At 58.3% G+C, this 13,772-nt stretch overlaps 1 protein-coding gene across 1 annotated transcript; it reads right to left on the bottom strand.

Moving 5' to 3' along the window:
* Window positions 1–361: 361 nt before the first annotated feature.
* On the bottom strand, window positions 362–11,288 carry PLIN4 (perilipin 4). Its single transcript, XM_068981006.1, has 8 exons — window positions 11,241–11,288; window positions 10,580–10,727; window positions 9,669–9,730; window positions 4,630–7,290; window positions 3,411–4,530; window positions 3,111–3,298; window positions 773–841; window positions 362–694 (listed from the first exon to the last, which is right to left on the bottom strand). Exons 1-8 carry the CDS (start codon window positions 11,286–11,288, stop codon window positions 362–364), a joined length of 4,629 nt encoding a protein of 1,542 aa, XP_068837107.1.
* Between the last annotated feature and the right edge of the window lie 2,484 nt (window positions 11,289–13,772).

Raw genomic sequence — 13,772 nt, 5'->3', positions numbered from 1 at the left:
TGGAACCCAGGACAGAGGAGCAGGGCTGCCTGCTAACTGGTGGCTAGAGGACCCTGGCTGGGGTGGAAGGCCCCCAGAGTTTATAAAAGATAAAATGGCCCTGGTCGGGATGCAGAGTGGAGAACTTTCTGGGCAGGCACCATACCCTTTCTTGAGCGCTTGCTTGAGATCTTCAGGCTAACCCCCACCACCAGGGGTCTTAGCTGCCTGGGGTTCCTCAGCCATAAGGACCAGCCGAGCTCGTGCTCAGGGAGGCAGGTGGGCGGTACAGACAGGCCTGGCGCCGGGTGCATGGTGTGGTGGAACTCCAGGACCCAGAGCGTTGGGGGCTTGGAGCTGGTTCTGGGCAGGGGAGGGGCTCCTACAGCAGCTGGCCGTCAGCGGGCAGGGTGAAGGGCCCCACCAGCCAGCCAAGCGGAGGGCCTTGCTGCACGTTCCGCAGCACCTGCTCCAGGCCCCGCCACGCCTGGCCCACACCCTGGCGGCTCTCAGCCAGCCGCTTGACTGGCAGCTCTGCCACTGTGGTGGCCGAGGAGACCATGCCATAGAGCTCACAGATGCTGTGCCGTGCCTGCTGGAGCTGCCACTGAAGCTCCGTGGGGAGGCCCTGGAGGCCAGAAGCCAGGCGGCTGTAGGCCACATGGAGCTGCTGGACAAGGTCGCAGGCCCTGGACAGAGCCCCAGTGGCCGGCACCTGTGCACAGAAGGAGTGAGGTGAGTGGGGCTGGAGGCAAGGGGCAGGCCCGCCAGCCCCTCACTGATAGGCACTCACCTCCCCAGCAGCGGCTTCCTCTGCTTGGCTGCTCACATCCCTGACTGGAGCCTGCTGGGCCTCCTCGATCTAGGAAAACAAGAGCCCAGCACAAACGTGATGGCTTCTCAGCGGGGACCCCCCTCTGACACACTCAGGGTGCCCTTTCCTGGCCCAGCATCTCATGTCCACCTTTCCCGTGGCGTGGGGGAACGCTTTGGAGCCAGAGGGTGGTGCGTCAAGAGGCAATAATCCTGGTGCCTTGTGAGGTTATCAGGCGCTCAGAGAGCAGGATGGCAGCGGCACCGTCACCCCAGCTCAGCGGCACCCCCTGACCACCCCCAACATCTCCCAGAGGCCTTGGAACCAAGCTTCTCACCATGGGTGCCTGGCTTGCTCCAGGCGCCTGTGACCTCCCCTCCTGCTAACCTCCCATGGTGCTCTGTTCCGGCCACACTGGCCCTTGTCCCTGAGCATGTCCAGCGTGCTGCTGCCCCAGGGCCTTTGCACATGCCACCCACTCAGCCTGGAATGTGTTTCCTCTGGCCCAGTGCGGGGGCCCCAGGTCCTCTCCATCAGATCTCTGTTTCCCTCCTCAGAGGCTATCACTGTCCAGTTAGGAAATTTCTGTGTTGATTTCCCCTCTTGGTCTGGAGCTCTGTCATGACTGTTTCCTCCTTGTATTTTGGGTCCTGGGTACATAGGAACCCCCCACCCCCATTGACTAATCTTTCTTGTCATCCTGAGACGTCAGCAAGTGGAGCAAATATGCACTTCAACTTTCCCTCCCCCTCCCAGCCCTCGCCCCAGCAGTTGACTCCATCAGGGGGCTCCTGCTCATCTGCAGGTTACCCTGTCAAAGACTAGGCCATAATGTCCATCACCCACCTACCCAGAGCAATTCCAAGTGTCTCCTGCTGAAAGTCTCCAAGGCCTTAAAGGGTCTTGGTTCTCTCACTTCCTGTGTCTAACCTGGATGTTCTGCTCTGAAAATACATCTAGAACCCAGCTCCTCAAACCTCTCTCATCTCTCATCTCCATTCCTGGACCCCTGTGGCCAGTCCTCCCCACAGGAGCCAGAGCGATCCACCTCAATAAAGCCTCTGTTGGATCAGGCCATCTTCACTTTGCAGTCCTGGGCATTGTGGGGTATGGAGCAGCCTCCCTCGCCTCCACCCACTCAATGCCAAGACTCCTGCTAAGTGACCACCACTGACGTTCCCAGGCTTGGTCCAGTGTTCCCTGGGGATGGGACTGCCCCGTTGAGACCCTCTGGGCTGGAGCAGTGGTCCTTAGATGTGGTTTACCAGACCCCTGGGTGCCGATTGAAAACAGGCGCCTCATAGGGATCCTGACTCAAACAGCTGGGCTGGGTTCCTTGCTACCTGAGTAGGTGGGGCTGCTCAACATTCAAGACCCATGAGCTTGGGAACCTGGAGGTCCTCAGAGCTGGGGCTCCATCACCGTCTGCATCAACCATGGACTGGATGCCACTTAACTTCTACCACAGCAGGTCAGCTCCACCGCCCATGAGGAGTTGGCGTGAGTGTTGGCAGTGATGTGGGGGAGAAAGCCTGGGCTGGGGAGTGAGTGGAGCCGGTGAGGGAGCACGACCCTGCTGGCTGGTGCCTGTCTCCACAGGGGCATTCATGTCACCTTCAAGGAACTTCACTGGTAGTCCAGTGGTTAAGAATCTGCCTGCCAATGCAGGGGACACAGGTTCAATCCCTGACCCTGGAAGATGCCACACGCCTTGGAGCAACTAAGCCTGCGTGCTACAACTAATGAGACCAGGCTCTGGAGCCCGCAGGCCGCAACTACTGAGCCTGCGCTCTGCAACGAGAGAAGCCGCCACAGTGAGGAGCCTGAACACCGCAACTAGAGAAAGGCTGCTGGCAGCCAACAATGCCAAATTTAAAACAAAGTCACCCTTGATTGGGCCCCCTTTCTTGCATCACTGAACTCCACCCAGATTGCATGGGCCTTCTACCCTGTCCCTCCCTGCCTTCACTTTACCCTCCCTACCCCAGGCACCCTTCTGCTCCTCAGAACACACCTAGCTTGTTCTCAGGCCACTGTCTGTCCTTGTCATCCCAACTTTGCACAGGATGTGACCCAAACGGACATGCCCCAGCCCTGCTGCGCATTTCTGCATGCCTGTCATGTCTCCTCTGCAGCCTCGTTGGCTGCAAGTGTTGGGTCACATGCCCATCTCCCCCACCCCTCCCGAGAGGCAAGCTCCTTGAGAGTAGGCCCATGACCAAGTGGGTGATGGGCACGTACTGGGTGCTCAGTCTGTGTCCGTCCACTCCCCAGCCCAAAGCTGAGGACCATGCCTGGGAAGAGGCAAGGCGCTTACCTCCCTGAAGACATCCTCAAGCTGGGCCAGCGCATCCCGTGCCTGGAACTCGCTGTTCTGCAGGTGGCTGAGGGCATGCTCGAAAGCCCGCTGGCGGAAGCCGGGGGCCACGTCACCCAGACGCACGAAGTAGCTGCCTTGGTCGGCCGTGATCTCCCTCCGCCTGGGCTGGGTAGCAGCCAGCTGAGCTGAAAGGGGAGACGGGGTTGCTCAGTCCTCACGAGAGGCCCCTCAGGTATCAGGGGCCTGGGGGTGTACAGACAACGGTGGCCCTGGGAGCTGGGACCGGGCTGTCCTTACCTTGTTCCTCGGCGCTCATGGGCTGGAAGATCTCTCCCAGCTCCTCCAGCTCGTCCCGGAGTGCTCCAAAGCCCTGGGCTCCTTCCTGGCCATGAGCGGTGGCCCCGGGAGCAGCATCCACCTTGCCCAGGGTGGCCTCTTGGCTGAACATGGCCTCAGTTGACAGAGGTCCATGGTCGCTGTGCTGAGCCTGAGTGGGGCTTGGGATGGTTTGTTCTCCTTCATCTGGGGCCCTGGAACTGGCAAGTCCAACTGAGGTGGCAGCCTTGGAATCAGGTAACAGGTTTGGGGTGATCCCCACCCCAGTGTGCATACCTTCTTGGGCCACATGCCCTACGCTGCTGAGCCCAGAGGACATGGCACCTTTGGTGCCAGTCAAGATGGTCATGGTAGTGTCCATGCCAGTCTGGATGGCCTCCTTGCCCACATCCATTGCTCCAGTGATTGAAGTAGACAGAACATCTTTGGTGCCAGTCAAGACGGACTTGGTGGTGTCCATGCCAACCTGAACAGCCTCCTTGGCCACACCCATTGCTCCAGTGATTGAAGTAGACAGAACATCTTTGGTGCCAGTCAAGACTGACTTGGTGGTGTCCATGCCAACCTGAACAGCCCCCTTGGCCACACCCATTGCCCCAGTTATAGAAGTAGACAGAACATCTTTGGTGCCAGTCAAGATGGACTTGGTGGTGTCCATGCCAACCTGAACAGCCCCCTTGGCCACTCCCATTGCCCCAGTAATTGAAGTAGACAGAACATCTTTGGTGCCAATCAGGACAGTCTTGGTGGTGTCCATGCCAGTCTGAACAGCCCCCTTGGCCACACCCGTGGCCCCAGTGAGCCCAGTGGACACGGTGTCTTTGGTGCCAGTCAGGACAGTCTTGGTGGTGTCCATGCCAGTCTGGACAGCCCCCTTGGCCACATTCATGGCCCCAGTGAGCCCAGTGGACACAGTGTCTTTGGTGCCAGTCAGGACAGTCTTGGTGGTGTCCATGCCAGTCTGAACAGCCCCCTTGGCCACACCCATGGCCCCAGTGAGCCCAGTGGACATGGTGTCTTTGGTGCCAGTCAGGACAGTCTTGGTGGTATCCATGCCAGTCTGGACTGTGCCCTTGGCCATCTTCACTGCAGCAGTGAGCCCAGGGGACACGGTGTCTTTGGTGCCAGTCAGGACAGTCTTGGTGGTGTCCATGCCAGTCTGGACAGCCCCCTTGGCCACATTCATGGCCCCAGTGAGCCCAGTGGACACGGTGTCTTTGGTGCCAGTCAGGACAGTCTTGGTGGTGTCCATGCCAGTCTGAACAGCCCCCTTGGCCACACCCATGGCCCCAGTGAGCCCAGTGGACATGGTGTCTTTGGTGCCAGTCAGGACAGTCTTGGTGGTATCCATGCCAGTCTGGACTGTGCCCTTGGCCATCTTCACTGCAGCAGTGAGCCCAGTGGACACGGTGTCTTTGGTGCCAGTCAGGACAGTCTTGGTGGTGTCCATGCCAGTCTGGACTGTGCCCTTGGCCATGTTCACTGCAGCAGTGAGCCCAGTGGACACGGTGTCTTTGGTGCCAGTCAGGACAGTCTTGGTGGTGTCCATGCCAGTCTGGACAGCCCCCTTGGCCACACCCATGGCCCCAGTGAGCCCAGTGGACACGGTGTCTTTGGTGCCAGTCAGGACGGTCTTGGTGGTGTCCATGCCAGTCTGGACAACCCCCTTCACCACACCCATGGCCCCAGTGAGCCCAGTGGACACGGTGTCTTTGGTGCCAGTCAGGACAGTCTTGGTGGTGTCCATGCCAGTCTGGACAGCCCCCTTGGCCACACCCATGGCCCCAGTGAGCCCAGTGGACACGGTGTCTTTGGTGCCAGTCAGGACAGTCTTGGTGGTGTCCATGCCAGTCTGGACTGTGCCCTTGGCCATGTTCACTGCAGCAGTGAGCCCAGTGGACACGGTGTCTTTGGTGCCAGTCAGGACAGTCTTGGTGGTGTCCATGCCAGTCTGGACAGCCCCCTTGGCCACACCCATGGCCCCAGTGAGCCCAGTGGACACGGTGTCTTTGGTGCCAGTCAGGACAGTCTTGGTGGTGTCCATGCCAGTCTGGACAGCCCCCTTGGCCACACCCATGGCCCCAGTGAGCCCAGTGGACATGGTGTCTTTGGTGCCAGTCAGGACGGTCTTGGTGGTGTCCATGCCAGTGTGGACAACCCCCTTGGCCACACCCATGGCCCCAGTGAGCCCAGTGGACACGGTGTCTTTGGTGCCAGTCAGGACAGTCTTGGTGGTGTCCATGCCAGTCTGGACTGTGCCCTTGGCCATGTTCACTGCAGCAGTGAGCCCAGTGGACACAGTGTCTTTGGTGCCAGTCAGGACAGTCTTGGTGGTGTCCATGCCAGCCTGGACAGCCCCCTTGGCCACACCCATGGCCCCAGTGAGCCCAGTGGACACGGTGTCTTTGGTGCCAGTCAGGACAGTCTTGGTGGTGTCCATGCCAGTCCGGACAGCCCCCTTGGCCACACCCATGGCCCCAGTGAGCCCAGTGGACACGGTGTCTTTGGTGCCAGTCAGGACAGTCTTGGTGGTGTCCATGCCAGCCTGGACAGCCCCCTTGGCCACACCCATGGCCCCAGTGAGCCCAGTGGACACGGTGTCTTTGGTGCCAGTCAGGACAGTCTTGGTGGTGTCCATGCCAGCCTGGACAGCCCCCTTGGCCACACCCATGGCCCCAGTGAGCCCAGTGGACACGGTGTCTTTGGTGCCAGTCAGGACGGTCTTGGTGGTGTCCATGCCAGTCTGGACAGCCCCCTTGGCCACACCCATGGCCCCAGTGAGCCCAGTGGACACGGTGTCTTTGGTGCCAGTCAGGACAGTCTTGGTGGTGTCCATACCAGTCTGGACTGTGCCCTTGGCCATGTTCACTGCAGCAGTGAGCCCAGTGGACATGGTGTCTTTGGTGCCAGTCAGGATGGTCTTGGTGGTGTCCATGCCAGTCTGGACAGCCCCCTTGGCCACACCCATGGCCCCAGTGAGCCCAGTGGACACGGTGTCTTTGGTGCCAGTCAGGACGGTCTTGGTGGTGTCCATGCCAGTGTGGACAACCCCCTTGGCCACATCCATGGCCCCAGTGAGCCCAGTGGACATGGTGTCTTTGGTGCCAGTCAGGACAGTCTTGGTGGTGTCCATGCCAGTCTGGACAGCCCCCTTGGCCACACCCATGGCCCCAGTGAGCCCAGTGGACACGGTGTCTTTGGTGCCAGTCAGGACGGTCTTGGTGGTGTCCATGCCAGTCTGGACAACCCCTTTGGCCACATCCATGGCCCCAGTGAGCCCAGTGGACACGGTGTCTTTGGTGCCAGTCAGGACAGTCTTGGTGGTGTCCATGCCAGTCTGAATAGCCCCCTTGGCTATACCCATGGCTCCAGTGAGCCCAGAGGAGACAACATCTGTGGTGCCAGTCAAGACAGTCTTGGTGGTATCCATGCCAGTCTGGACTGTGCCCTTGGCCATGCTCACTGCTCCAGTGAGCCCAGTGGACACGGTGTCTTTGGTGCCAGTCAGGACAGTTTTGGTGGTGTCCATGCCAGTCTGGACTGTGCCCTTGGCCATGTTCACTGCTCCAGTGAGCCCAGTGGACACTACATCTTTGGTGCCTGTTACTACTGTCTTGGCGGTGTCTATACCAGTCTGTAGGGCCCCTTTGGCCACATCCACTGCCCCAGTTGCCCCACTGGCCACAGCATCCTTGGTGACTGTCAGCGTGGATTGGGTCATCCCTAGGCCTCCCTGGACCACACCTTTAGCCGTGTCCACGATACTAGCCATCCCTGTGGAGAGAGCATCCTTGGTCCTGGCCATCTGGGAGGACATCAGGTCCTTTGCCCCGGAGATCGTCTGATGAGGCGAGAGACTCGTGATGAAGCAGAGAGTTGAAAGACATCTCTCCCCCCCACCCCAGATCTCCTCCTCCCCCCAGTTCTTGACATGCCCTGGGGAGTGGGACCTGCTCCCTGGAGACCCGGCCAGCTCACCTCTCACCCTGACATACCACCTACCCTGGCTCCCAAGACACAGTCCATCAGGCTCCATCGCAGAGCCACGTGGTGCCCAGATGTGGCAGACCCCGACTGTTGACAGCTACGCCCCAGCACCCTCTGTGCCCAGTATCTGTTAGCCTGGGCTCAGCAAGTCTTAGAATTACATGTTTTGTTCATCTTGCCTAATCTTGGTTTACATCAAATTTTGAGCCTGGTGTCTCCATCACAGGGAGAAATTTGAGGTGACCAAATGCTTGTTAACATGAATATATTCAAGTAAAAGAAGGGGATCCACGTTTAGAAAAGTGATAACTGGGGATTTCCCTTGTGGTCCAGTGGCTAAGACTCCGCACTCCCAATGCAGATGGCCCAGGTTGGACCCTTGATCAGGGAACTAGATCCCCCATGCTATAACAAAGATCAAAGATCCCTTGTGCAGCAACTAAGACCTGGTGCAGCCAAATAAATATTATTTTTCAAAGTAATAACCAGAAAAGTACAGGGCCAAGTATTGGATCTGAGCCATAGGAACCAAGTTGATAACTTGGTATGTCATTTTTTAAAAATTTATTTGTTTTTGGCTGTGCTGGGTCTTTGTCGCTGAGTGGGTTTTTCTCTAGTTGTGGCAAGTGGAGGCTACATTCTAGTTGTGGTGTGGGCTTCTCCTTGCGGTGGCTTCTCTTGTTGCGGAGCATGGGCTTTAGAGCACAGGCTCAGTAATTGTGGAGTACGGGCTCAGTTGCTCCAAGCCATGTGGGATCTTCCCAAATCAGGGATCAAACCCTAGTCTCCTGCATTGGCAGGGAAGATTCTTTGCCACTGAGCCACCAGGGAAACCCAGTAGCACAGGGCAGTTTCTGCTAGTTCTTCCAAACTGCTGAAGGGTTGTGATGGCCTCAAGATGGCTACCACTCAGCTTCAACCAGGAGTGTGCTGTTTCCAATTCAGGTGTTCCTAGACCTGAGTGATCCTGCCCCAGTGATCCTAACACTGGGCAGTGTCTTGGGACATCTGTGGTAGTCATGACTTCAGAGAGAGCATGCTCCTAGCATAGAGTGGGTGGGTGTCAGGAATGCTGCTAAACACCCCACAATGCCCAGGACAGCCCCCAACAGAGGATGATCTGACTCTGAATTGGCCATGATAGAGAAGTTGAGAAGCCCTGAAATAGTCTCACCACCTGCCCTTCTGCCCAACATCATCTCAAGTGGGTACTGTGCCCACAGAGACCTGGGTTCAAATCCCAGCTCTCTCCTATACTTGCTGTGTGACCTCTGGCAAGCCACACCCCCTGCTCTGAGCCTCTTCTCGGAAATGGTGATTAAGACAGCGCCTCCTTCAAAGACTGGTTAAAAAAAAAGGAGTCAAGGTCCCTGACCAACTTTGCAGGTAGCAGACGCTCCATTAATGGAAGTGAAGAGGGATGGAGGGGGAGGAGTGAAACAATGGGTAGAGGGGCCCTAAGCTGCCAGAGTCTGCTGTAATTTGGGCCAGAGGACAAACCAAGCAGTACTTTGCCCTCCGAGGAGCTCAGATGTGGCCAAGCCGAGGGCAGAGGGGAGTAAAAGAAGACTCTAGAGTGGGGTATGTGCTGAGCGCAAGGGTTGGATTGGAGCTCTCCACCCTGCTGTGGTCCTCAGTGGTCTTACATCAGCCACTCTGCTTGCCCTGACCTTGGGGACAAGGTTACCTGGGCGGTTCCCATTCATCCAGGACCGAGGGTGGATGCAGCGTTGGCCATTGTTCAGCTTCTGACTCCCCAAGGTTCACATCCCAAGCTACCTTTTCTTCCTGTGTGACTTTTGACAAATGGCTTGGCTTCTCTGTGCTTCAGCTTTTATGTGGGGTACTATTGCTCCCTCCCTGTTGCAGTGGGGAGGATTAACTATTAAACAGCACGTGTAAAGCACTTAGGCCAGAGCCTGACATGTGGTGAGTACATTGCCCCTGTTTTGGTCATATTGTGCTAGGTGCAGCACCAGGGTGGGAGTTGGCGGGGAGTGGGGCGTCTGTAGACCGGATGGTGCCAGGGAGTACTGCACCCATTTCTCAGATGCAGAAATAGAGGCTCCAAGGAGAAGACTGGCCTGTCACCCCACAGTGGTACACACAGGGGCGTCTGCTTTTTCCTTGGCCTGTGACAACCCTCCAGATGGCAGGAACCAAAACATCCAGGGAAGAGGTACCCCAGAGGGAGGCAAGGCCATCAGACCAGGCTCTGCTAGCCCCTCTCACCTTGTCTGAAGGCAGCAGCGTCTTCTCTAACCCCCTGGCCGTCTGCTCCGGGTCAGCGGGCGCTGGGGGGACAAGAGCCAGTGAGGCAACCCAGGGAGGGACACGGGCTAGCATCAGCCACCCTGGAGCCCATTGCACAATCAGCGGGCACAGCCTGAAAGGTCAGGAATGTCCCAGCTGCCCTGCCGGGGACAACAGAAGGTGACATCCATGACCATGGGCCTAGCTCAGTCACTGGTCTCACTGGGGGCTCCCTCAACCCCCAGGACTGGCTTCCTGGCACAGGGGTTCCCTAGAGTTCTCTCTGATGGGGTCCTGGGTGCTGAACGCCCATCAAGGAGGGGGGTCGGCCGCAGGGAAAGGAGTTGGGGCCCTGCCTTGCCACGCCTGACTAAAGCTGGCAGCTGCCTGCCCAGCCTGGATATACAGAGCAGAAGTCAGCTGCTTGGGGCTCTGGGCCCAGAGCTGCCACCTCAGCCTGCACTCCCCTGCTCCAGCCCCTCTTCGGGCCCTGGGGCTAGGGCTGCCCCGAGCATTCTGGCTGAGCAACTGGAGGCTGTGTGACCCCAGGGAAGCTGCTGTCCCTCTCTGGAACCAGGATCAAAATCTCAGATAAGCTTAGACCCGTGGAACGTCCACACTACATCAGAAATGGGGTGATGGAAGGCGGAGGGGGTGTTGAGAATATGGGAGCACGGCTGTGTCTATGCCCCTATTCTGGCTGACTTATGCCCCCTCAGGTCACTCATACTGGTGCCCTGAGTCCCCACTTGGCACTAAATGAGCATGCCAGCCTCACAGGGTCTATCAAGGCATCACAGGCACATAAGAAGCGCCCCCAAGTTCAGCAGAAGTCTCTTCTGGGGTCCACCTCCTGAGCCCCCGCCTCACCCATGGAGCTGTCCACTCACCCTGAGCCTGGGGCTGGGCGGCCTCCTCGGCTGGAGCGCCTGCAGGCTCGGCAGCTGGCCGGGCTTCTCTTGCTGAGCTGTGGGCGTTGGCCACCAGGTTCCGGGCAGCACTGAAGCCAGGCAGGGACCCAAAGAAGCTCCCCAGGGTCTACATGGGGTGGGGTGTGTGTGAGCAGAGCCAGGTGTGGTTGGGTGGGGCAAGGGGCACATCAGACAGCCCTGGGTTCCCAGACCACCCCGGACCTTTGCTCCTGGGTGACCTCAGGAAAGTGTCCCAGCCACTCTGAGCCTCAGTTTCCTCACCTGAGCAATGGGCAGGTTCAGTCTATCTCCCAGGGACAGAGGAAATAATCCTTCGGGTCTCTAAAGACATTTTCCTTTCAGGGCTCACATCTCACAGATGGGGAAACTGAGGCTCAGAGAGGGGCCGATGCTGGCCCAGGGTCACATAGCAGGGGAAGAACTGAGGTTTGAGTGCATCCTTCCACCCCTCACCCTCCAGCTGGGGACCAGGTGGAAGACTGGCCTGGTGGCTCTCAGAGCCCTCCCAACCTACCTGGGAAGCCCCTTCAGACCCCAGGACTATGGAGGTCACTTCCCTAAGGTTCTGGGGGCTTCTCAGGGCCCAGCGGGGGTAGTTCCCTCCCATACCTGCCCTCACCTTGCCCTTGGGTTTGGGGGGATCCTGGCCTCCATCTCGAGCAGACATGGTAACCCTCTAGGCAGCTGGAAGGAGATAGAGATGGGGGAGGGGCATGAATGGGGGCTCCCCCCTCCTGCCCAACACCCATAACCCCGAGGAGTTCCCCAGTTCCTGCCCAGAGGCCTGCCTCACCCCTGGCATTGCTCACCTGGACTGTGTGGGGGTCCCTTGGAGTGACAGGCGGTGCAGCCGGCAGCTGGGCTCTCAGCTCCAGGCCTTATAGGGTCTGGGGTGGTGCGGGCCAGGCTGGCTGAGGCAGGCAGCCAGTGGGCTGGGGGAGGGCTCTGGGTGGTCACGTGACTGCCCGCCTGCCCAACCGGCCCAGCGTGGGCCCAGCGCCCAGTACCTTTCCCCCGCTCCCAGCGCCCGGCAGCCTCTGCCCACGGCGCTTGCCCCCACCAGGCTGAGTGATTCACGAGTTGTCCCATACCCTCGAGGCACAGCCTGCTTACCCTCTCGGCCTCTGGTGTCCACCTGGGTGATGGGTGTGTTCCAGTTGCTTTGTGGGGCCACCTTGCCTTGGCCAATTACCATCTGTGTGCTTCAGCTACCCCTCCAGACACCTCACCATGGCCCACAAGGTCTTGCTTCCTCCCTCTTTCCCCCTCCCTCATCACACTTCAACCGCACAGGCCTCCTCTCTTTTCCTCCAGATTGCCAGGCCTGGTCCTGCTCCAGGACCTTTGCGCCTGCTATTATTATTCCTTCTGCCTGGAGCATCTTCCCCAGACACCCCCATGGCTTCCTCCCTCACATCCATCAGGCCTGTCTTTTGTTCCCTGCAACAGGATGGCACCCAGCACACAGTTGGCACTTATGAAATGTTTAGCTAAATGGGCCAACTCAGAGGTTGGTTGTGAGCATGAAATGAGGTCATGCATGTAACCTGTTGATCCCAGAGTCTGGTATGTAGCAGGTGTTCAACCGACATCAGCTTAGCATTGTCCAGGGAGAAAGAGAAGAGCAGGATCTGTCTGGGGCAGGGAGGGAGTGTGTCACTCTCCAGAAAGGACTTCCCTTGAGAAAGGGCCTAAATACAGACCCAGACAGGTCACCAACTGAACTGAGGGGTACCCCAAGAGTGAGATCTGGGCTTGGTGGGCTTGGGTCAACCCAGGGTGGCTTCCTGAAAAAGGCATCCTGTGCCTGAGGCTGTAGAGCTGGGAAATGACAGAGACAAGATTTGAACCTAGACCTGCAGGTTGTCTGTGAAGCAGGTGGATGGGTAGGCAAGCAGACAGCCAAGCCCCCTTTGAATGCCTGTGTCTGTCCCTGGGATAGGGATCCCAGCTGTGTGCTGGTGGGGGTGGGGGTACAGACCCAGTTGGTGGCTCTGGGCACTAAGCTGGGAGGAGGGAGGGTCTAGCCACTGGGCCTGATGACCCCTGGGTTGTTTCCTTGGAGCCATCACTGTGTTTGCCAAACAGCTGGGGAGCAAAACAAGGGCATCTCCCAAACTCTCCCCAGCCAATGGCTCCCAAAGGTGGCAGGAAAGCGTGGGTGAGAAACCCAGAGTGAGCCCCTCCCCCTCCCCACAGGGCTGCTGCAGTGCAGCAAACAGGGAGCAACCCAGCAAAAATAACATAAATGATCATAAACACCGGGTCAGGTCCCGTCCCTCCTCTGCCCACAGCCCTCCTCCCCACCTCCCTGGGGGTAAAAACCCAAGTCTACCCCACCACCCACAAGACTCTGCACAACTCCTGCCCCATCCCCTCCCTGTCCTCCTCTCCTCCCTCTCTCTCCCCCTCCTCACTCTGCTCCACACAGGCCTCCTCACTGCTCCTCCGGGACACAAGGCACTGTCCTGCCCCAGGGCCTTTGCACAGGCATGAGCACTGCTGCCTTACTCCTATTTTCATACCCATTTCACAGAGGAGAAAACTGAGGTTCAGAGAGGCTCACTTGTTGATCCATCCATTTGTAGGCAAGGCGAGGACTCAGCCCAAGGGCCTTCACTACTGTGCTCTTCCCCCAGATTCCACGACTTACCTCAGGCTCTTTCCCTCCCCTCAGTTCTAGTCAAACTGATGCCCCACAGCCAAGCCTCAGCCACACGCCCTTTCCATGTGTTATTCTGCTCATTCTCACTTAGCTTGGCCCTCCAGGAGCCCCCAGCCTCTCAGGGATAGAGAAGCCAAGGCTGCCTGTGGTTTATATCCAGATAGAAAGGACTTGGAGCTCCAAGAAGGTGGGCTATGGAGGGTTGGAGATATCCCACAGGAGTAGAGTCAGGGAAGGCTTCCTGAAGGAGGTGGCACTGGGGCTGGGCTTGAGGATGGATGAGATGCAGCCAAGAGAAAGATGGGCGGGTGGGAAGGTGTTCCAGGCACAGCCTGAACAAAGGCCCTGAGGTGGGGAGATGTGCACAGCTCCTTGGGACCACAGCAGGGTCTGAGTTGTCCCAAGGATGAAACCGAAAGTCCTCAAATGCCAGGGTGAGGAGTAAGGATAGTTGGTCTGAGGGCAACAGGAATGTTCCTGAGGAGT

This window comes from Capricornis sumatraensis, chromosome 9 (assembly GCF_032405125.1).
Source record: "Capricornis sumatraensis isolate serow.1 chromosome 9, serow.2, whole genome shotgun sequence".
Taxonomy (NCBI): Eukaryota; Metazoa; Chordata; class Mammalia; order Artiodactyla; family Bovidae; genus Capricornis; species Capricornis sumatraensis.
This window is presented reverse-complemented; position numbering and strand designations above follow the sequence as displayed.